Raw genomic sequence first — 16,239 nt, forward strand, 5'->3', positions numbered from 1 at the left:
CGCATACTTTGAATAAAATATTTGTTATCATTCTCTTGAAATAAATGTGTTTTTTTCTTGAAAAAATACCGGTTTCATATGTATACACCTGGTATAGTTAAATGTTCAATTAGAAAACGAAATTCAAAAATAAAAATAAATAAATTTTCAACAAAACGAAAAAAATTAAATTTGAACCAAAAAGACAAGTTTTAACTAGTGAAATTAGTTTTTACCAAAAAAGACAAATTTTCAACAATATATTTGAATTTCGACTGAAAACAGATACATTTTTTACTTAGAATAGAATAGTTACATTTTCAGTTAAAAATAATTAAAAATTTTTAAAAATCTAAAGTTAAACCAATGAAATCAATTTTTTTTATCAAAAAAGACTAATTATGAACCAAGAAGATGATTTTTCTACCAAAAAATATTCTTTCTTGCAAAATCCACAAATTTTCTACTAATTATTCAACATTTTAAAGGAATTTCAAACAAAAAGATAAATTAGTCAACAAGAATGCTAATATTCTACACGATAGGTTTTTACCAAAAAATGAAATTTTAATCAAGTAGTTCAACTTTTAACTAAGTAGTTGAGATTCAAACGAAATAAGAAAAAAATTTGTTAACCAAATCGTTGAAGTCTCAACCAAAACATTAACTTCCAACCTAACAGTTGTGATTGATAGCAAAAAAAAGATGCAATTTCTACCGCAATAGATGCAATCTTGAGATTTTAAACAAATTAATTAATTTTCATATGAAAAAGAAACCCTGAAAAAGTGGATAATTACATTTTTGGTTTGGAAAATATTTTGAAAATAAAAAAAATCTGACAGAAGCGTTTAATTTTTATACAGAAAAGATGAATATATAATCAAAAAGTTGACATTTTGACCCGAAACATAAATTTTCTGCAAAAATATTTTCCACTAAAAAAGATACATTATCAACCAAAAGTAGGATGTTTAAATTTTCAGTGAGAAAAATAAATTTTCAACCAAGAATCAGCAAAAAAAGATCAATATTCTACATAATGATTTATGAACTAAACAAATGAATTTTTAACAATGTAGTTCATCAAGTAGTTAAATTTTAAACAAAAAAAAAACAGATTTTGAACAAAATGTTTAAAACTTTAAATTACACATTAATTTTCAACCAAATAGGTGTGATTTCTAATCAAATAACTAAAAAAATCCTTTTCAACCGAAAATAGAATAGCTACATTTCAGATCAAAAAATTAAGTTTTAACCAAGTACTTGAGTTTTCAACAAAACAGTTACATTTTCAACTTAAAATAGAAAAGTTAAATTAATGTGAAGAATTTAATTTTTAATGGAAGAATTAAATTTACAAACAAACCGATGAATTTTCAACCTAGAAGATTAAATATCTCTCAAAAAAGGTAAAATATCCATAACAAATGGAACAGTTAAATTTTCAATTTAAAAGATTAATTTTTAATTTCAAATACTAATTTTTAACCTAAGAAATACATTTTCAACCAAAAAGATAAATTTTTATCCAAAAATATTAATGTTCTATCAAAAAACATGTCTTTTTAACAAAATACACGAATATACAACAAAATATTGACATTTTTTAAGGAATTTGCAACATTATAGTTAAATTTTTAACCAAAGAAATTAATTTCCCACCAAAAGTATGAATTAGTCAACAATCAGATCAATTTTCTGCATGATAAATCATTAGTTATGAGTGTTAGTCAAAAATATGAAATTTCCACTAAGATATATAATTTTCAATAAAATAATCAAATGAACTTCAACTTCAGTTTATCGAGAATTTTCGAACTTTCAAGGTTTTCAGACATTCCCTTAATTTCCCAGACCACTTTTAAATTTCCTGACTTTCTCCGACTTCTTGAAATTTCCTGACCTGCAACAACATTGAAAGTGGATAAACTGACACTAAAAGTTGTAGCAAGCATTATTGAAATTTAAGTAACTTTTCCAACTGAAAACCCAGTAAAATATGTCTGGAATCTCAGCGAATAATCACTGAATTATCAAATGAATTTTCACTTTTTCGAATACCAAGAATAGGATTCAAATTTAATTAAATATTTAGATAAGATTCGATGAAATATTGGTTACTTTACAGATGAGTTTTACGTAATTAATGAATCGGGATTGGATTTGAACACCCACCTCACTCTGGATCCTCCATTCCACTTAATTACTGAATCCAATGAAACAGTAAACAAAATGGATATTATTCTACAAAAAAATGTCCAAATTCCAATTCAAGTCTACTTTGCTTTTAATCTCGAAGAAAAGTATAAGTCAAGAATAATAAAACGAACTTTGAAATTAGAATATGAGGAGCATCCCAATAAGGTATCTAAATAGCTTAATTACTGTAAAAAAATAAATTTTTTATATTTGCTTAGATTTTATATTTGTGACCTATTTAATCATTAAAGATTTAAACCTTTTATTCTGCAGGACAGACTCAAGTGCAAAGCGGAAGTGAATTTTCCAACCATTATCCCTATACCAAGAGAGCTCTACTTTAGCTGCGAACTGGGATCCAGTGATAGTCGTAAATTGGCTCTTTTAAACGAAATGCCAATACCTGTGTCTTACAGATTCGAGTGGCTTCAGGACAGCATTTCCATTAATCTTTTGGAAACAAAATCTACCGTAGATTTTTTTTCGATTATCTTTATTATGTTTTTTCAGTTCACTATATTTATAATGTAAATCCTTATTAAATCCTAGGAATCACATGAAGAAAGAAAAGATAACAGAGAATGTTTAAGGAATTTAGAGCCACCCTTGAATAGTAAGAAAAAATATTATAATAATTTAGGGTTTTGAAAAAAATATAATAAAGTAAACTCTTGCCTATTTCAAGATCCTCAAAACATAAACAATTGAGGATTTCAAAGCTGATCTCTACCGCGATTCGTCGGGTGATTTTTTTCAAGTGGCGTTGGTTGGCTGCCACGTTCTTGTATCGATGAGGGTGCTGTAAGTACACTGAAAAAATGGTTAGTTAAGCCAACTATTTAGTTAGTAAGATATTCTGCTGCTATTTTATTAGCTAGTTCATCAATTTCATTAGTTGCAGTGACTATTCAGTTAGTACCGGTAACGAAGCAAATGCTTTGTCCAAACTAACAAAATAGCAGTACCATATCTTACAAACTGAATAGTAGGCCTAACTCAACATTCTTCTCAGTGCATGTTTACCTATTTGCGCATCATGCATGCTACTGTTTTGAAATGATTTTTGTTGACTTACGTGTTGACAAACATAACATTTCCCTGAAGTAATACAAATTGCCAACTAAAAATCAATATATTAGAATCAAAAAACAACTCAATCATTTCGTGGAATATTAAGTTTTGTGGCATGACGTCATGATCATGTTAGGATAGGTAGAAATTTAAGGAAGGATAGCATAGTTGACACATCTTGACATGGGACTGCATACGTCTTTTTGGACAAAATATTCTAAACGTAAAAGTAAGTTATAAAGGTCTGAATAGTTGTATTTTTCAAGTACAGAATGCATTTGAGGAGTTCTGTTTTATCCTTTTTATCGTTTAAGACCTTTCAGTTTCACAAAATATAATAAACTATCCGAAATTTGAGGTTAGAGTACCCGATTCTGATAAAATCGATCTGATACAGTAATATCGTATTTTATATATTTTATTTAAATTCATAACAATGAAAAATCGTCAATAGACAAAAGAATTGCGCGTGGCTGAGAAAATACATGCTATACCAACAAATATTACTAGTTTTACATTTATGACTTACGCCTACTTTTGAAATATTTTCTCAAAAAACCCGTACGCATTCCCATGGCGTCATGCTAAAATATTCAATTCATACCAACGAGGACTTCCCACTCTTCGGGCCTCTTTTTAATTGGCCAGCCACTGAGACGGGCGAGACCTACAGGGACCGCGGTAGAAGGTGGCGGACAGCGCAATTTGAAAAAGCCCGGCATAAGGGTCTTGAAATAGGTAAGCCTTGAAATAGATGAATCTTAAAATAGCAAGAGCTCACTCTTTTTATGGAATACATTATAGCACCCGAAATAAATGAACCAAATGACATAAGCCAAACTAAAAAAGAAGACGCAATAGGGGCAAAAAATAAAATTTTGGATGATGAATTTTCCACTTCAGCAGACGAAGTAAGAGGATTTTTAATGAGGATGATCGATTCGCATCTTTTAGAAGAACCAGAATTGAAAGCACTGCAAAGTCTTAACACCGAGCCACCCAAAATCGAGTTTATAAACAAAGTTAGTTACTTTTTGTCAAATAATTAAATAATTTCAGGTCTCACAGTCCCTATGGGATAAAAACTAGCAAAAAATATCAAACAAAATAGCAATTTTGAATAATAATTTCTTTTCAAGTTTACATTTTACTTTTTGTTTAGTTTATATCGATATAATTTTCCTAAGCTTTTCGAGACAATTTAAAATCGGTTTGAAAACTTTAGACACGACAAATCAAAATTTCAACAAACAAGTTCATCTTTAACCTGATGGTTTAATTTTCAAACCAAAAAGATAAATACAGGCCCTATCAACTCAATTGTAGAAATATAAAGAATCACAGCGCCAACAATTTGCCACAACTTGAACTAAAAGTATCAATGTGTGACGTGTGTGTGTCATATATAAATTGTATATATGTGAAAAATGTTAAAATTAAATATATTTCTCAATAAATTGGATAAACAAAGTGAGAAAGATATATATAAAGTACAATAAATTACTTTTAATATGTCTTTATACATTTTTCATTTTATTGATCATTATATTCAATTTTAAGATTCAAAACATATTTACAATTCGTATAATAGCACACACGTAAAATAATTAAAAGTAAATGTATTAAAATTAGCATCAACATCACGGGCTACCTCAGCCCTCTTTTTCTGGCAACCGCTTTCATGGACTTCTCTGTAGGTTATTTTCGTCAAGAGAGGATTTGACACCGCTTCTAACCACAACATACTCGGCTTTGAGTCCTTCGGAAATTGGCGATGCTTCACGTGAGGCGACGATTGACACCTCCGTTTTTTTGACTTTATAGTCATCGCATTCATTTTTTCAGATAAAATACATACTTTGGCACCGTTTGACACTTTGAATTTTCAAACCTTCAAATTCAATCACCTGTCCCGACACGCAGCGCCAACAGTTGGCCGCAACTTGTACTATGCTTCAAATAATAATCATAATTCTTCATATTCGCTCATTAGAGTTGAGAGCGTCTGGATAAATACTCAGGGAAAAATGATAGTTGATATTTCGATCTAAACTAATTTTTATTTTAAATCAAAAACAGTTGAATTTATCCCACAAAACAAATTTCTATTTTGAACCGAAAAAGAATACATATTTTCTAAAAGAGAGGAATTTCAAACCAAGCACTTTTATTTTTAACCCGTAAATATAACTTTTGAACCAAAATTTCTTTTTTAACAAACAGTTGAATTCTCAACTAAACACATAAATGTTATACCATATAGATTAATTTTGTGCAAAAACTTATTCATTTTATACTCAAATGATAGATTTTCAACCAAAAAATTACTTTTCAACGAAAGAGTTTAATTTTGAAACAAGCACCGAAACTGTTTTTCCTTTCTTCGACCGTATTAATTTTCAATCAGTAATTTTGAAACATTTCTGCAAATTAAACAAAAATACCGTAAATCTCTCAGATTCTTTTTTGAAAATAGTGGAAATTTTCAAATTTTAAAAATTTTAAACTTTACCATAAATTATTCAAAAAATTATTCTTGTACATTCTCATATTTACCAACCACCTTTCAAGCTTATTCTAATTTTTACTAAGATTATGTACTGTTGTAAAAATGAAGGATTGTTTTTAATCTACTACTATCTTTTCCGAAATTTGAGGAAATCATTTTGAAAGGATCGAAAGTGATTTTAAATATTATCTTTAAGTTGATTTGAAAAAAAAAATATTTTCCTTAGAATCTTCAAAAACAAATTTTAACTTAAGATCTTCCAAAACTCTTAAAAAGTTTTAGAATTTTATTTTTAAATCTTGTAAAATCTACAGTTTTGTTCTAAATTATTTGAAATGTTTTCAAATTTTAAGTAATTTTTTTATGTTTTCGAATCTTGTCGCATCCTGAAAATTTTTTTTAAAAAGTGATGATTGTTTTTAGACATATTTTAAAATCATCAAAGCTAATCATTCTTTTAAAATAAACCCTGATTCATTTTTAATTTTCCCAGAAATATTATTGGCAGCACAAAAATGTCAAAAACAACATTATTTCCCAATAATAAATTTTTATAATTAAAATTCCTAATTTATAAATTATTATTTTAAAAAATCCAGAAAATTGAAAAGAAAAAACTAAAAACAGCAACAACCGGAAGTATATCCATCATTATTTCCTTCTGATTTTCTGATTTTTTACTGCTTAAGCCATTTTTGACAAAATTATTATTTTATTTTAATTTCCACTGTTATGGATTCCGTTTCTTTGGCATGAATAGTTACATAAATTAAAGTATGTTGTAAGCCTGTGTGAAAAAATATATTAACAGCAAGAATTAAGGAGCAAAAGCATTTTTTTGCAAATATGAGCTTAAAAGGCCCTAAATATTTTTCGTTTTAATTTTACAAAAATTCAGGAGACATTTTGACACCAAAAAAAAAATAATTTTTAGGCAAGCAATTTAAAAAAAAATGTAGGCCTTTTTTGGGACCATCCTAATATACATATAAAAATCTGTCCAAGTTTGAAGTTACTTTCAGGGCCTGCAAAAACATTGTAAAAAGTTGGGATACACAAAAATATAACAATTTACTCTTATGATGATAAGCATTTTGTCATGCGACATTTACTAACAAGCAAATATAAACTTAGACTGAACAACCCGATTTAATTACATTTTTTAAATTCTCCACTGAACATTTTTTATTTCAAAAGTTTTCAATTTACATTTTATAAATTTGAATACTCAAAAAGAGTTTTAAATATATTTTTTACATCAGAAGAGTGAAAGGTTGACACTGAAAGAGAGCAAGGTTGATGTCTCGATTTTATTACAAATTTAACAAATTTAGGCTATGGACTGAAAATATGGTATCATTTGGGAACTATATCTTGAAAATAGGGAACTTTAGGAACCATTATGTGAGGCCTGGAATGCATAATTTTCTTATTCTAACAAAAATCGTAATTAGTTCATAGAAATATCACCTCAAGAAGGGATGTTATTACCCTATACGACTCAATATACAAATTTGGCTTTTCATGGACTCGAGCCACTAAAAATTGAAGCCAAAATATTGTGTGAAATTGTGCTTGGTTCTCCGGAAATTATACAAATCAGCGCAGTTGCAGACAAACTTCGCTTCAATGTTACAAAAAATTATATTGATCTTGGCCATCAGGTACTTTTTACGGAAAAATGTAAACTTTCTATATGGGTGACATTCAAAAACTACGTCAAAAATGACAACCTCCTCCCCTTTTTTGTCCAAGTTTTTTCTTTGATTTCACTTAATAGCAGGGGCATGCATTTTTTAAAATAAAATTAATTTATGGATACCTTATTGAATTCAATATGAAACGATTAAGATTTTAAGTTCAAATATTTTGCACTTTCAACAAAACAGTTGTCTTTTTAACCAAAAAGATATAAATTTGTAATGAACCAGTTAAATTTTTATGACAAATAGTGAAATGTATAAAAAAAGAGTTAATTTTTATAACCAAAAAGATGATTTTTTCACCAAATAATTGAATTTTCAATAAAATAAATTAATTTTGGGCCAAAAAACTATTTTTTACAATTAATGGAATTTTTAACCGAAAACCAATTAACTTCAACCATAAACATTGGAATTTGCAGCCAAGTAGTCAAATCTTTAGGATAATACAATTTTTAACAAAATAGTTATATTATATTTTATATTTAAACAAACAAATTATTTTAATTTTTCAATAAACAACAGTTAAATTCGGCCAAAAAGGATGAATTTTCCACGAAATAGTTTAATCTTCAAACAAAATATATTAATTTTTAACCGAAGACTTGCATTATTCAGAAGAAAGAGAATATTTTTGCTGGAAGAGATACATTTTTATAGAAAATCCGAATATTGAACAAAAGAGCTTAATTTTTAACAAGAAGAGATTTTTCAGTTGAGAGAGAAAAAAATTTCAACCAAATTGTTAAATTATCATACCAAAAAGAAAATCCTATAGTTAACAGTGGAATTTTGAAAAAGAAAATATGAATTGTCAAATAAAAAAGTGATTTTTTATCCAGTACTTAATTTTTCATCTAAATTGACGAATTTTCGACCAATTTGTTAAATCTCAAAACGAAAAAAGGATTTTCCGACAAAGCAGTTAAACGTTTTACCGATAAATATGAGTTTTAAGCAAAAAAGTTAAATATGAGTTATCTGCAAAACATGAAGTTTCAATCTGAAAATATAAATTTTAAACCAGTAGAATTTTGTAGGAAAACGATCAAATTTTTCATTCCAAAAACTCGAACTTTCATCAAAAAAGTTGACCGAAAATCAGAAGTTTTGTGGTTCGTTTCCCAATGGAGTGAAGAAGGAGTAGGATCTTTTTTCAGGAAATAATTTTAATTTAAGAATATTATTTTCCATCTAGTCTGATTAAGACGTTAAACATTTTCTGTTATTGAAGATTTTTAACTTGATCGATATTGTGTAGATTTTCTGCCTTCATGGTTCGGAGGGTTGATCTATTGCCGGTAAGGTACCATCTCTGATGATATAGCAGATTCATTTAAAAATAATTACTTGTACCATTAACACCTAGCTAAAAATTACCGTTATTTTCTTAAAAAACGAGTTCTTATTCTGATCCCTCTAATATAATAGCTTAATTGGAAAAACACCTGACCAGAAATCAGAAGTTTTGTCGTTCGTTTCCCAATGGAGTGAAGAAGGAGTAGGATCTTTTTTCAAGAAATAATTTTAAATATTCAGTTAAAAAAAATTATTTTCAAACAAAACAAAAAAAAAGATTTTTTAACAAAATGTTTATATTTTCAACCAAAAAGATGAATGTTTAACAAAGTTGTTCAACTTTTAAAATCTCGCTTTCAGTCACCCCGTTCTCAGCCTTTCTAGAACTGCTGGCTCACGCAGTTTCTCAGGGCAAAAGGACGAGAGCGGTTGCAACATCATATTTATAGATATATATTATAACTGGAAACGAGTCAGACGGCCCTCACTGTATATGTTTCTGTCCCCACGAAATCAGTCCAAGGCCATTCGAAGGCAACCTCCGACACTTGACTGAAAGAGAGAGTTTGTTGTAATTTAATTTTCAATTAAGAAGATTAACATTCTATCAATAAATACGAAATCAGAACAAAATACAACATTTTTCAACCAAATTCTTGAATTTTCAACCAAAAACAATAATGGAATAGATAACTTTTTATTTAAAAAATCAAATTCGAAAAAATAAACAAATAGTAAACAAAATAGTTCCATTTTTCGTGAATTCTCAATCAAAAATTTAATAGTTGAATGTTCAACTAAAAATAATCAATTTAAGGAAAAAGCGAAATTTTAACAAAATAGTTTAATATTCAAACAAATCGTAGAATTCTTAAACGAAAGAGATTACAGTTAACTTTCATTTATTCCAACGCGCACATATTCCAAGTCTCTAAAATTAGAATATTCCAAGTAGTGATACCCCTTTACATCTTAACACTATCCCTGTACGGTTTTGCCCGTTTCAGTGGCTGGATAATTGGAAAGGGGCCCGAAGAGCCGGAAGCGCGCATGTCGATACAAGACAGGGGCAGCCAATGAAAGTCGCTTGACAAACTCATCTAAAGACTCGCAGTTGAGGTGGTGTGCACACTTGGAATATCCAAATGCTTACGTTTCTGGGCCCTTGGAATAAATTAGGTTGACTATAATTCTGAAAAAAATAATAGACTTTTCAATTAAAAAGAGCGCCTTTCAATAAAAAAAATTGATCTTTTATTTGGTTCTGTTCATTCATTTCGCATTTAAGTGAAAACGAGAAAAAGGTGACGTTTTTTGAAACATGTCAAGAAAAATAACAATGCCTCTTGACCCCTACTCCCTGGATGTGTTACGTAGTTTTTAAAAGGCCTCACATTAAATTTGATAACATTTTTACCTAAGTACAAAACTATTTAAAAATAATATTAGTAAATTTCTTTCCAGATTTTTTGTGAAAAATGTCAAGCAAGTTTTCATTTAGAAAGCCAGTGTTTTATTCCTTTCAGTTTCCGGATACAAGAAGGAACATTCTCGAAAAATTTAAAAGTGGAACCGAATAACGGAAAAGTAGAACCTATGTCCAACGTATTATTTCAGATAACTTACCAGCCAGACACTATTGGTCCATTCGAAAAAGAAGTCCAAATTGCGGTAGGTTATATATGGAAAATAAAATATTTCACATTATTATTAACTTTTTTTAGAAATAAAGGCAATCCAATTAATATTTGTTAGATGTAAATCACATTTAATGATGTTGATGTCCGAGTCACAAATTATTTTTCCCTAATTATCACGTTAAAATCGAAATTTGTATTATTTAAAAAAGTTAAATTTACAGAAGAAGATAAAAATATACCAACTTTATAGATAGAACTTGCTCCACCATTTCCTGTGCATCTCAGAGGTTTTTCTGTGATTCCTCAAGTTTACTTTTGTCTTCCCAAAACTGATAGTTTCAAAAATTATCCTTTTGAGTTCGGATACTACGCAATTCAATCGTTGGAGGGCAACTACATGAAAGCAGTATGTCCAAAAAATACTTTTTTATCAGTTTGAGTTTTTACTTGATTTATGAAATATTCTCTTCAAGGACCTTCCTCAAAATGAATCCTATGAAGAAAAAAGCTGCTGTATATCAGTTACAGAAGCAGATTTAAAAAAACCTACAGGTGCAACGATACAAAAAGAATATAGTAAAAAATATGCATTTTTTTATTTAAATCAGATAAAAATATAAAGCTTCTGTTATTTTTGTTTAAGACGAAGATTGGGAAATAATTGATATCGAAGATGCTATACCTAGCGCGAACGATATTGATATGGCTTTTGAAAGGCTTCTGGCTAAAAAATTTATGAAAGAAAATTCATACGCTCTTGAGACGCATAGATCCGAACACAGAAAGGGAGGGATATCCGGTCTTTTCACACCCGAGTACCTTATTGGCAAGTTGAATTTCATTTGTAATATTTATAAATAATTAAATTTCTGTAATGCTTAACCTATTTTAGTATTCTTTAAATATATTCGAATGTTAATTTTTTACTAATGGAATGACGGTTTTTGATCCACTATTATAAACCAAAATGATTAGCTGTAAACAAAATCCCTTTTTAGTTCCGCTGGGATTCGAACCCAGGTCTACACATTGCCGGTCATTGCTGCAATTCCGTTGATAAAAAACTATTTCACGACACTACTCAACAACATAAAATCATAACTCAATATTTGAATATTCTTCAACATTATAAATAATCCTTGAAAGCTTTTTAGAATTCTATAAATGTGGACAGTTCTCAACTTTTCTGAAAATTCTGAAGTTTTCTGGACTGTATTAAATAAGCTGAGAATTCTGCATTATTTTCGAACTTTCTAGAAAATTCTGGAATGCTCGCAAATATTCTTCTATTTATAAAATTAGATGGAAATTATGTTTGTTTTTCTACGTTACTATACCTTTTTTTTAATGTTTCAAAATCTTTGGTACTCGTTTAAAAAGTTCTGAAAGAGATTTTTTGGAATTTCTTCAATGTTCAGGAAAAATCTAAAATCTTATAAGATGGTCTGGAATATTTTTTAATCCCTATAATACATTTTAGGGTGATCAACAAATATTTGAATTTTCCAAACGCTAGCCCGCCTCCAAGTTCTTTATTTTTCTGAAAATATATGAATGTAAATTTTATATCATGAATTCAAAATTAATTTGAAGCAATTGAAGTAAAATTCAAAGAAATTAAATGAACTGGAAAAATCCAAAAAGTTCCATTGATTTCAGTAAAACGGTAGGAAGTTTTATAGAATTCAGGGAAAATCAGGAGATTTTTGTGAAATTCATGAGAATTTGAGTGAACTGAACAGAATTTAAAAAATGCAAATTTTCCGTCAAATTAAGTAAAATGGCAGGGATCAGAATTTAGGGAAAGTTCAACAAGATTTAAGACAAAAAATGAAAAAATACAGAAAAACAATTACTGAAAAAAATTCGAGTGAACGTAGAAGATTATGAGGAAAATGATAAGAATTCAAAGTTATTGATAAAAATTCAATTTTAGCTTTTTTTATTCAAATGAATCAAAACCACGTTAATTTAGACAAAATTAAAATGTAAGGGTCTAATGAAATTCATAAAAATTCAAGGTTGGTTTAAAAGACTTCAGGATAAATTTACCAAAAGTAAAATAAAAATCCAATAAATTGAGTAGAGTTGAGTGACTTGGGAAGAATCCAATTTTATTTCAAACAGTTTTAAAAATTCAGTATAAATTAAGAGTAATTAAGAAAATTTAAGAGAAATCGATAAAATGAATAAGAACCCAAGGTGAATTCATACATACTGTAATGTAATTCATTCAGTTTAAAGTAAATTTAAAAAATCTGCTCGCTTTCCGGGATATTCTCGTAGCGCGCTGCGCGCGCTGCTCATTTCGCTCGCAAGTTTGAGCGCGACTGTTGGTTCTCGCGCTTCGCGCTCGATAATATATTTATTTCGCGCTCCGCGCTCGGTCTTTGTATATTGCTTACACTTGTGCCCAGATTTTTTAAAACTTAAAGTCAAAACATCGACAATAGTAATTTAGTGATAGTAACTTTTTTTTTGTTAAAGCTTCTTCGGCTTTAACGAATACATTCTCATCACGTATCTCGTGCTTCGCACTTGAATTTGTATCTCAACTTGTATATCATTTCCATAAAAGTATATTATTACAATTCATGACATGCATTGATATTAAAACAGACGTAGTTTCACTGTCTCTTTTTTTAAAAAATGCGCATTCTTTAAAAAAGTTTTTTATTAAACATTTTACTGCAACATCTGCCGGTTTTCCAAAAACTGAATTTACTCATTTCCAATTTTATTTTTACGATTTAAACGTAGCACGTACGGTCGAAACACCAGCCTTACGTTTTTTCAACTTCTAAATTAAATCTCTACCTCAGTGACCAACAAAACTTCGATTGACGTGGATTTGGGGGCGGGGGTGGGAGGCGGTTAGTTTCAACCAAGAGTCATAGCTGGTTAGTATTTTATGCTGAGAAGTTCAAACAACCTTCAGCAGCGTTGTGTTAAATGGGAGTTCATATGATCTCATTCTCCCATTCCCGGCCCACAGTGGGTAAAACATTCCATTGTTGGTTCAAAAAAACGTACAGCCCACAAATATTAAGCGATTTAAACAAAAAAAATTTGAAAAATGCTGTTTTAAAAGTTTTGAAATCGCCTAAGTTTCATGAAGTAATATTAGCTAATAATCATACTATTTTCTAGTTATATTGCAAGAGACATTTTATGAACAAATGCAGTAATCAGGCATTTTTCGACAGAAATTTTTTTTTTCGACGTAAATTTTTTTAAATTCGGAACTTTATGATATTTGCAGCAAAATTCATAATTTTTTAAATTATATTATGATCTGTTAAACAAATTTAATAAACAAATGCATTATTCGGGAAATTGTCGGCAGAAAAATTCGGTTTCTTCAATGCCAGTCTTTTCAGATGGGAAGTTAATAAGAGTTTCAGCAATATTCATAATAAGTTGATAAATTTTATTATTTCTTTAAACAAATTAGATTAACAAATGCATTAATCAGGCATTTTTTACAGAAAAATTAGTTTTTTTCGATGTCAACAGTTTTAATTCGGATGACGAAAAAAATCAATTTTCCATCGACAGATGCTCAAATAATCCATTTGTTTATTAAATTTGTTTTTAAAAATATATAAACTTTATCAATCCATTATAAATTTTGCTGAAATCATCATAAACTTTCCAATTAAAACGACTGAAATCGAAAAAAAAACTAATTTTTCCGTACACAGATGCCCGAATAATGCATTTGTTCGTTAAATTTGTTTTTAAAAATCATAAAATGTGTCAACTCATCATGAAAGTTGCCGAATTTATTATGAAGATACCCATTGAAAGTCTGATATTGAAACAAAAAAGAATTGTTCCGTCGATAGATGCCCTAATAATGCATTTGTTTATTAAATTTGTTTTTAAAAAATCCTAAAATTGATTAAAAAATTATAAATTTTGCTGATATTGACATGAAGTTCCCAACTGAAAAGACTGCCAGTGAAAAAACCGAATTTTTCTCTCGACAAACGCCCTAATAATGCATTTTTTATTAGATTTGTTTACAAAATCATAAGATTAATCAACAAATTATGGCTTTAGGTAAAATTATCATAAATTTCCGAATTGAAAAAAATGATATAGAAAAAAACGAATATATCCTTATCTAATGCTATTTTATGCAACTTAAGCGATTTCAATCATTATCCTGTTATTGACGAGCACCGGGAACGTCAACTAGAAAAAAGACCATTCTTTCGTCATATTTGTTTATTTATAAAAAAATTGAAAACCTAATTCAAAAATCAGGCTGGAAAACTCTCTAAGATATCTTATTACCTTTTTCCCCATTTTTTTTGTCGAAATTGGTAAAGATCTGTGGGCTGTACGTTATTCTGAACATTAAAAAAAAGTAAATTTTTTGAAAACCCACACATTAGACGAATAGGAAAATTAAAAAACATAAGTTGTGATGAAAATTTGCCCACGCAGCGAGCAGATTTTTTATTGTTAATATCTTGTTTCACGATTAAAACACAAAATATAGATGCTATCAAAAAGTTATCTATAACAAATTTGTAGATCTTTTTGAAATGCACAATTTTTGTTAAGTCATCGTTTTACCCATTTTGAACATTTTAACCGCAAAATGTAAGTTTTTATTTTTCATTCTTTTTTTATTCTGTCAAAATTTGAATTTTAAATTTTTTCAGAAAAATCAAAAAGGTGTTTAAACAATCTTGTAGGGGATTGGAAAAGAAACATTTTTCTTCTCTTGAATTTTTTCATACCATGCGTTATTTGACTTAAAATGTTGATTTTCGTGTGTTTTTTGAAATTTTGTGAATGCTATAACTGTGGTAAATTTTGGTTTGATGAAAAAAGGCATTAGGATAAATTGTTCATCTGATTGAATTCTATGTATATCCGTACAGACAATTTTTGAATTTAACAAAAAGTGGTCTCAAAAATTGTCAAAATACGCTCACTTTTTGAATTTTCACCCAAAATGGCCGGCTAATGAACTTGACCTTTATTTCAAGACACTAAAAGTGTATACCAAAGGCCAATCCAATCTGTCAATTCTTTCGAAAGTTATCGTCCTCACAAAATAAAAATCTACAGACGCACACACGCACACACAGAAAGACAGACACATTCGTGAAAACCTGTCTTTCGGATTCAGGGGGTCTCAAAACGTGGCCATTTGACAAAAACGGGGGGGGGGGGGCAAATTTTACACGAATCTAATACCTTCTCTTGATGAGAATGTAAAAATGCAATGGAGTTCAAAAGAATTTTATGAAATGCCTAAGAACTCAAAGAGAGTTTAGAAGACTTCAGGATGAATTCACAAAAAATAAACCAAAAATGAACTGAATTGATTAGAACTGACAAAAATAAGTTTTCAAGTGTTTTTCAAGGAATCTAAAAGAATTTAGAATAAATTAATAATAATAGTAATAATAATAGTCGAGTGAATCCAAGAATTCAAGGTAAATTAAAAAATTGTCCGGGCAGTTAAAAAAATTGGAACACCAATAAAGATCCATTAAATTCCAGTGGATTTAAAGGGAATTTCCACAGATGCAGTGCGAATTCACAAGAATTCAAATGAAGTAAATAGAATTCAAAATTCAGCAAACTGACATTTTTATTCTTTTGAAATTACTATAGTCACCTTATCATACAAAAATGAAAAAATAATTTATAAAAGTTTAAATCCTTTGTAAGATTTTCAGGACCATTAATTGTAACTAAATGTCCAATTTCGTATACTAAGTCCAATTATATCTTCAAATATTTTTTTTTCATTAAATTTAACACTTATTATTTAAATAATTCCAAATACTATCTAGGTGCAAAATCA

At 28.8% G+C, this 16,239-nt stretch overlaps 1 protein-coding gene across 1 annotated transcript in view; it reads left to right on the forward strand.

The window, feature by feature from the left end:
- Positions 1-16,239, forward strand: part of LOC117175423 (hydrocephalus-inducing protein homolog) — a 195,245-nt gene that overhangs the window by 79,829 nt on the left and 99,177 nt on the right. The window contains exons 23-31 of the mRNA XM_033365130.1: positions 2,114-2,349; positions 2,458-2,655; positions 2,734-2,797; positions 4,060-4,277; positions 7,219-7,428; positions 10,231-10,437; positions 10,657-10,812; positions 10,880-10,958; positions 11,050-11,232. Of these exons, the coding sequence (XP_033221021.1) occupies positions 2,114-2,349; positions 2,458-2,655; positions 2,734-2,797; positions 4,060-4,277; positions 7,219-7,428; positions 10,231-10,437; positions 10,657-10,812; positions 10,880-10,958; positions 11,050-11,232 (1,551 nt within the window). The remainder of the gene's footprint in view (positions 1-2,113; positions 2,350-2,457; positions 2,656-2,733; positions 2,798-4,059; positions 4,278-7,218; positions 7,429-10,230; positions 10,438-10,656; positions 10,813-10,879; positions 10,959-11,049; positions 11,233-16,239) is intronic.

This window comes from Belonocnema kinseyi, chromosome 6 (assembly GCF_010883055.1).
Source record: "Belonocnema kinseyi isolate 2016_QV_RU_SX_M_011 chromosome 6, B_treatae_v1, whole genome shotgun sequence".
In the NCBI taxonomy this organism is placed as follows: domain Eukaryota; kingdom Metazoa; phylum Arthropoda; class Insecta; order Hymenoptera; family Cynipidae; genus Belonocnema; species Belonocnema kinseyi.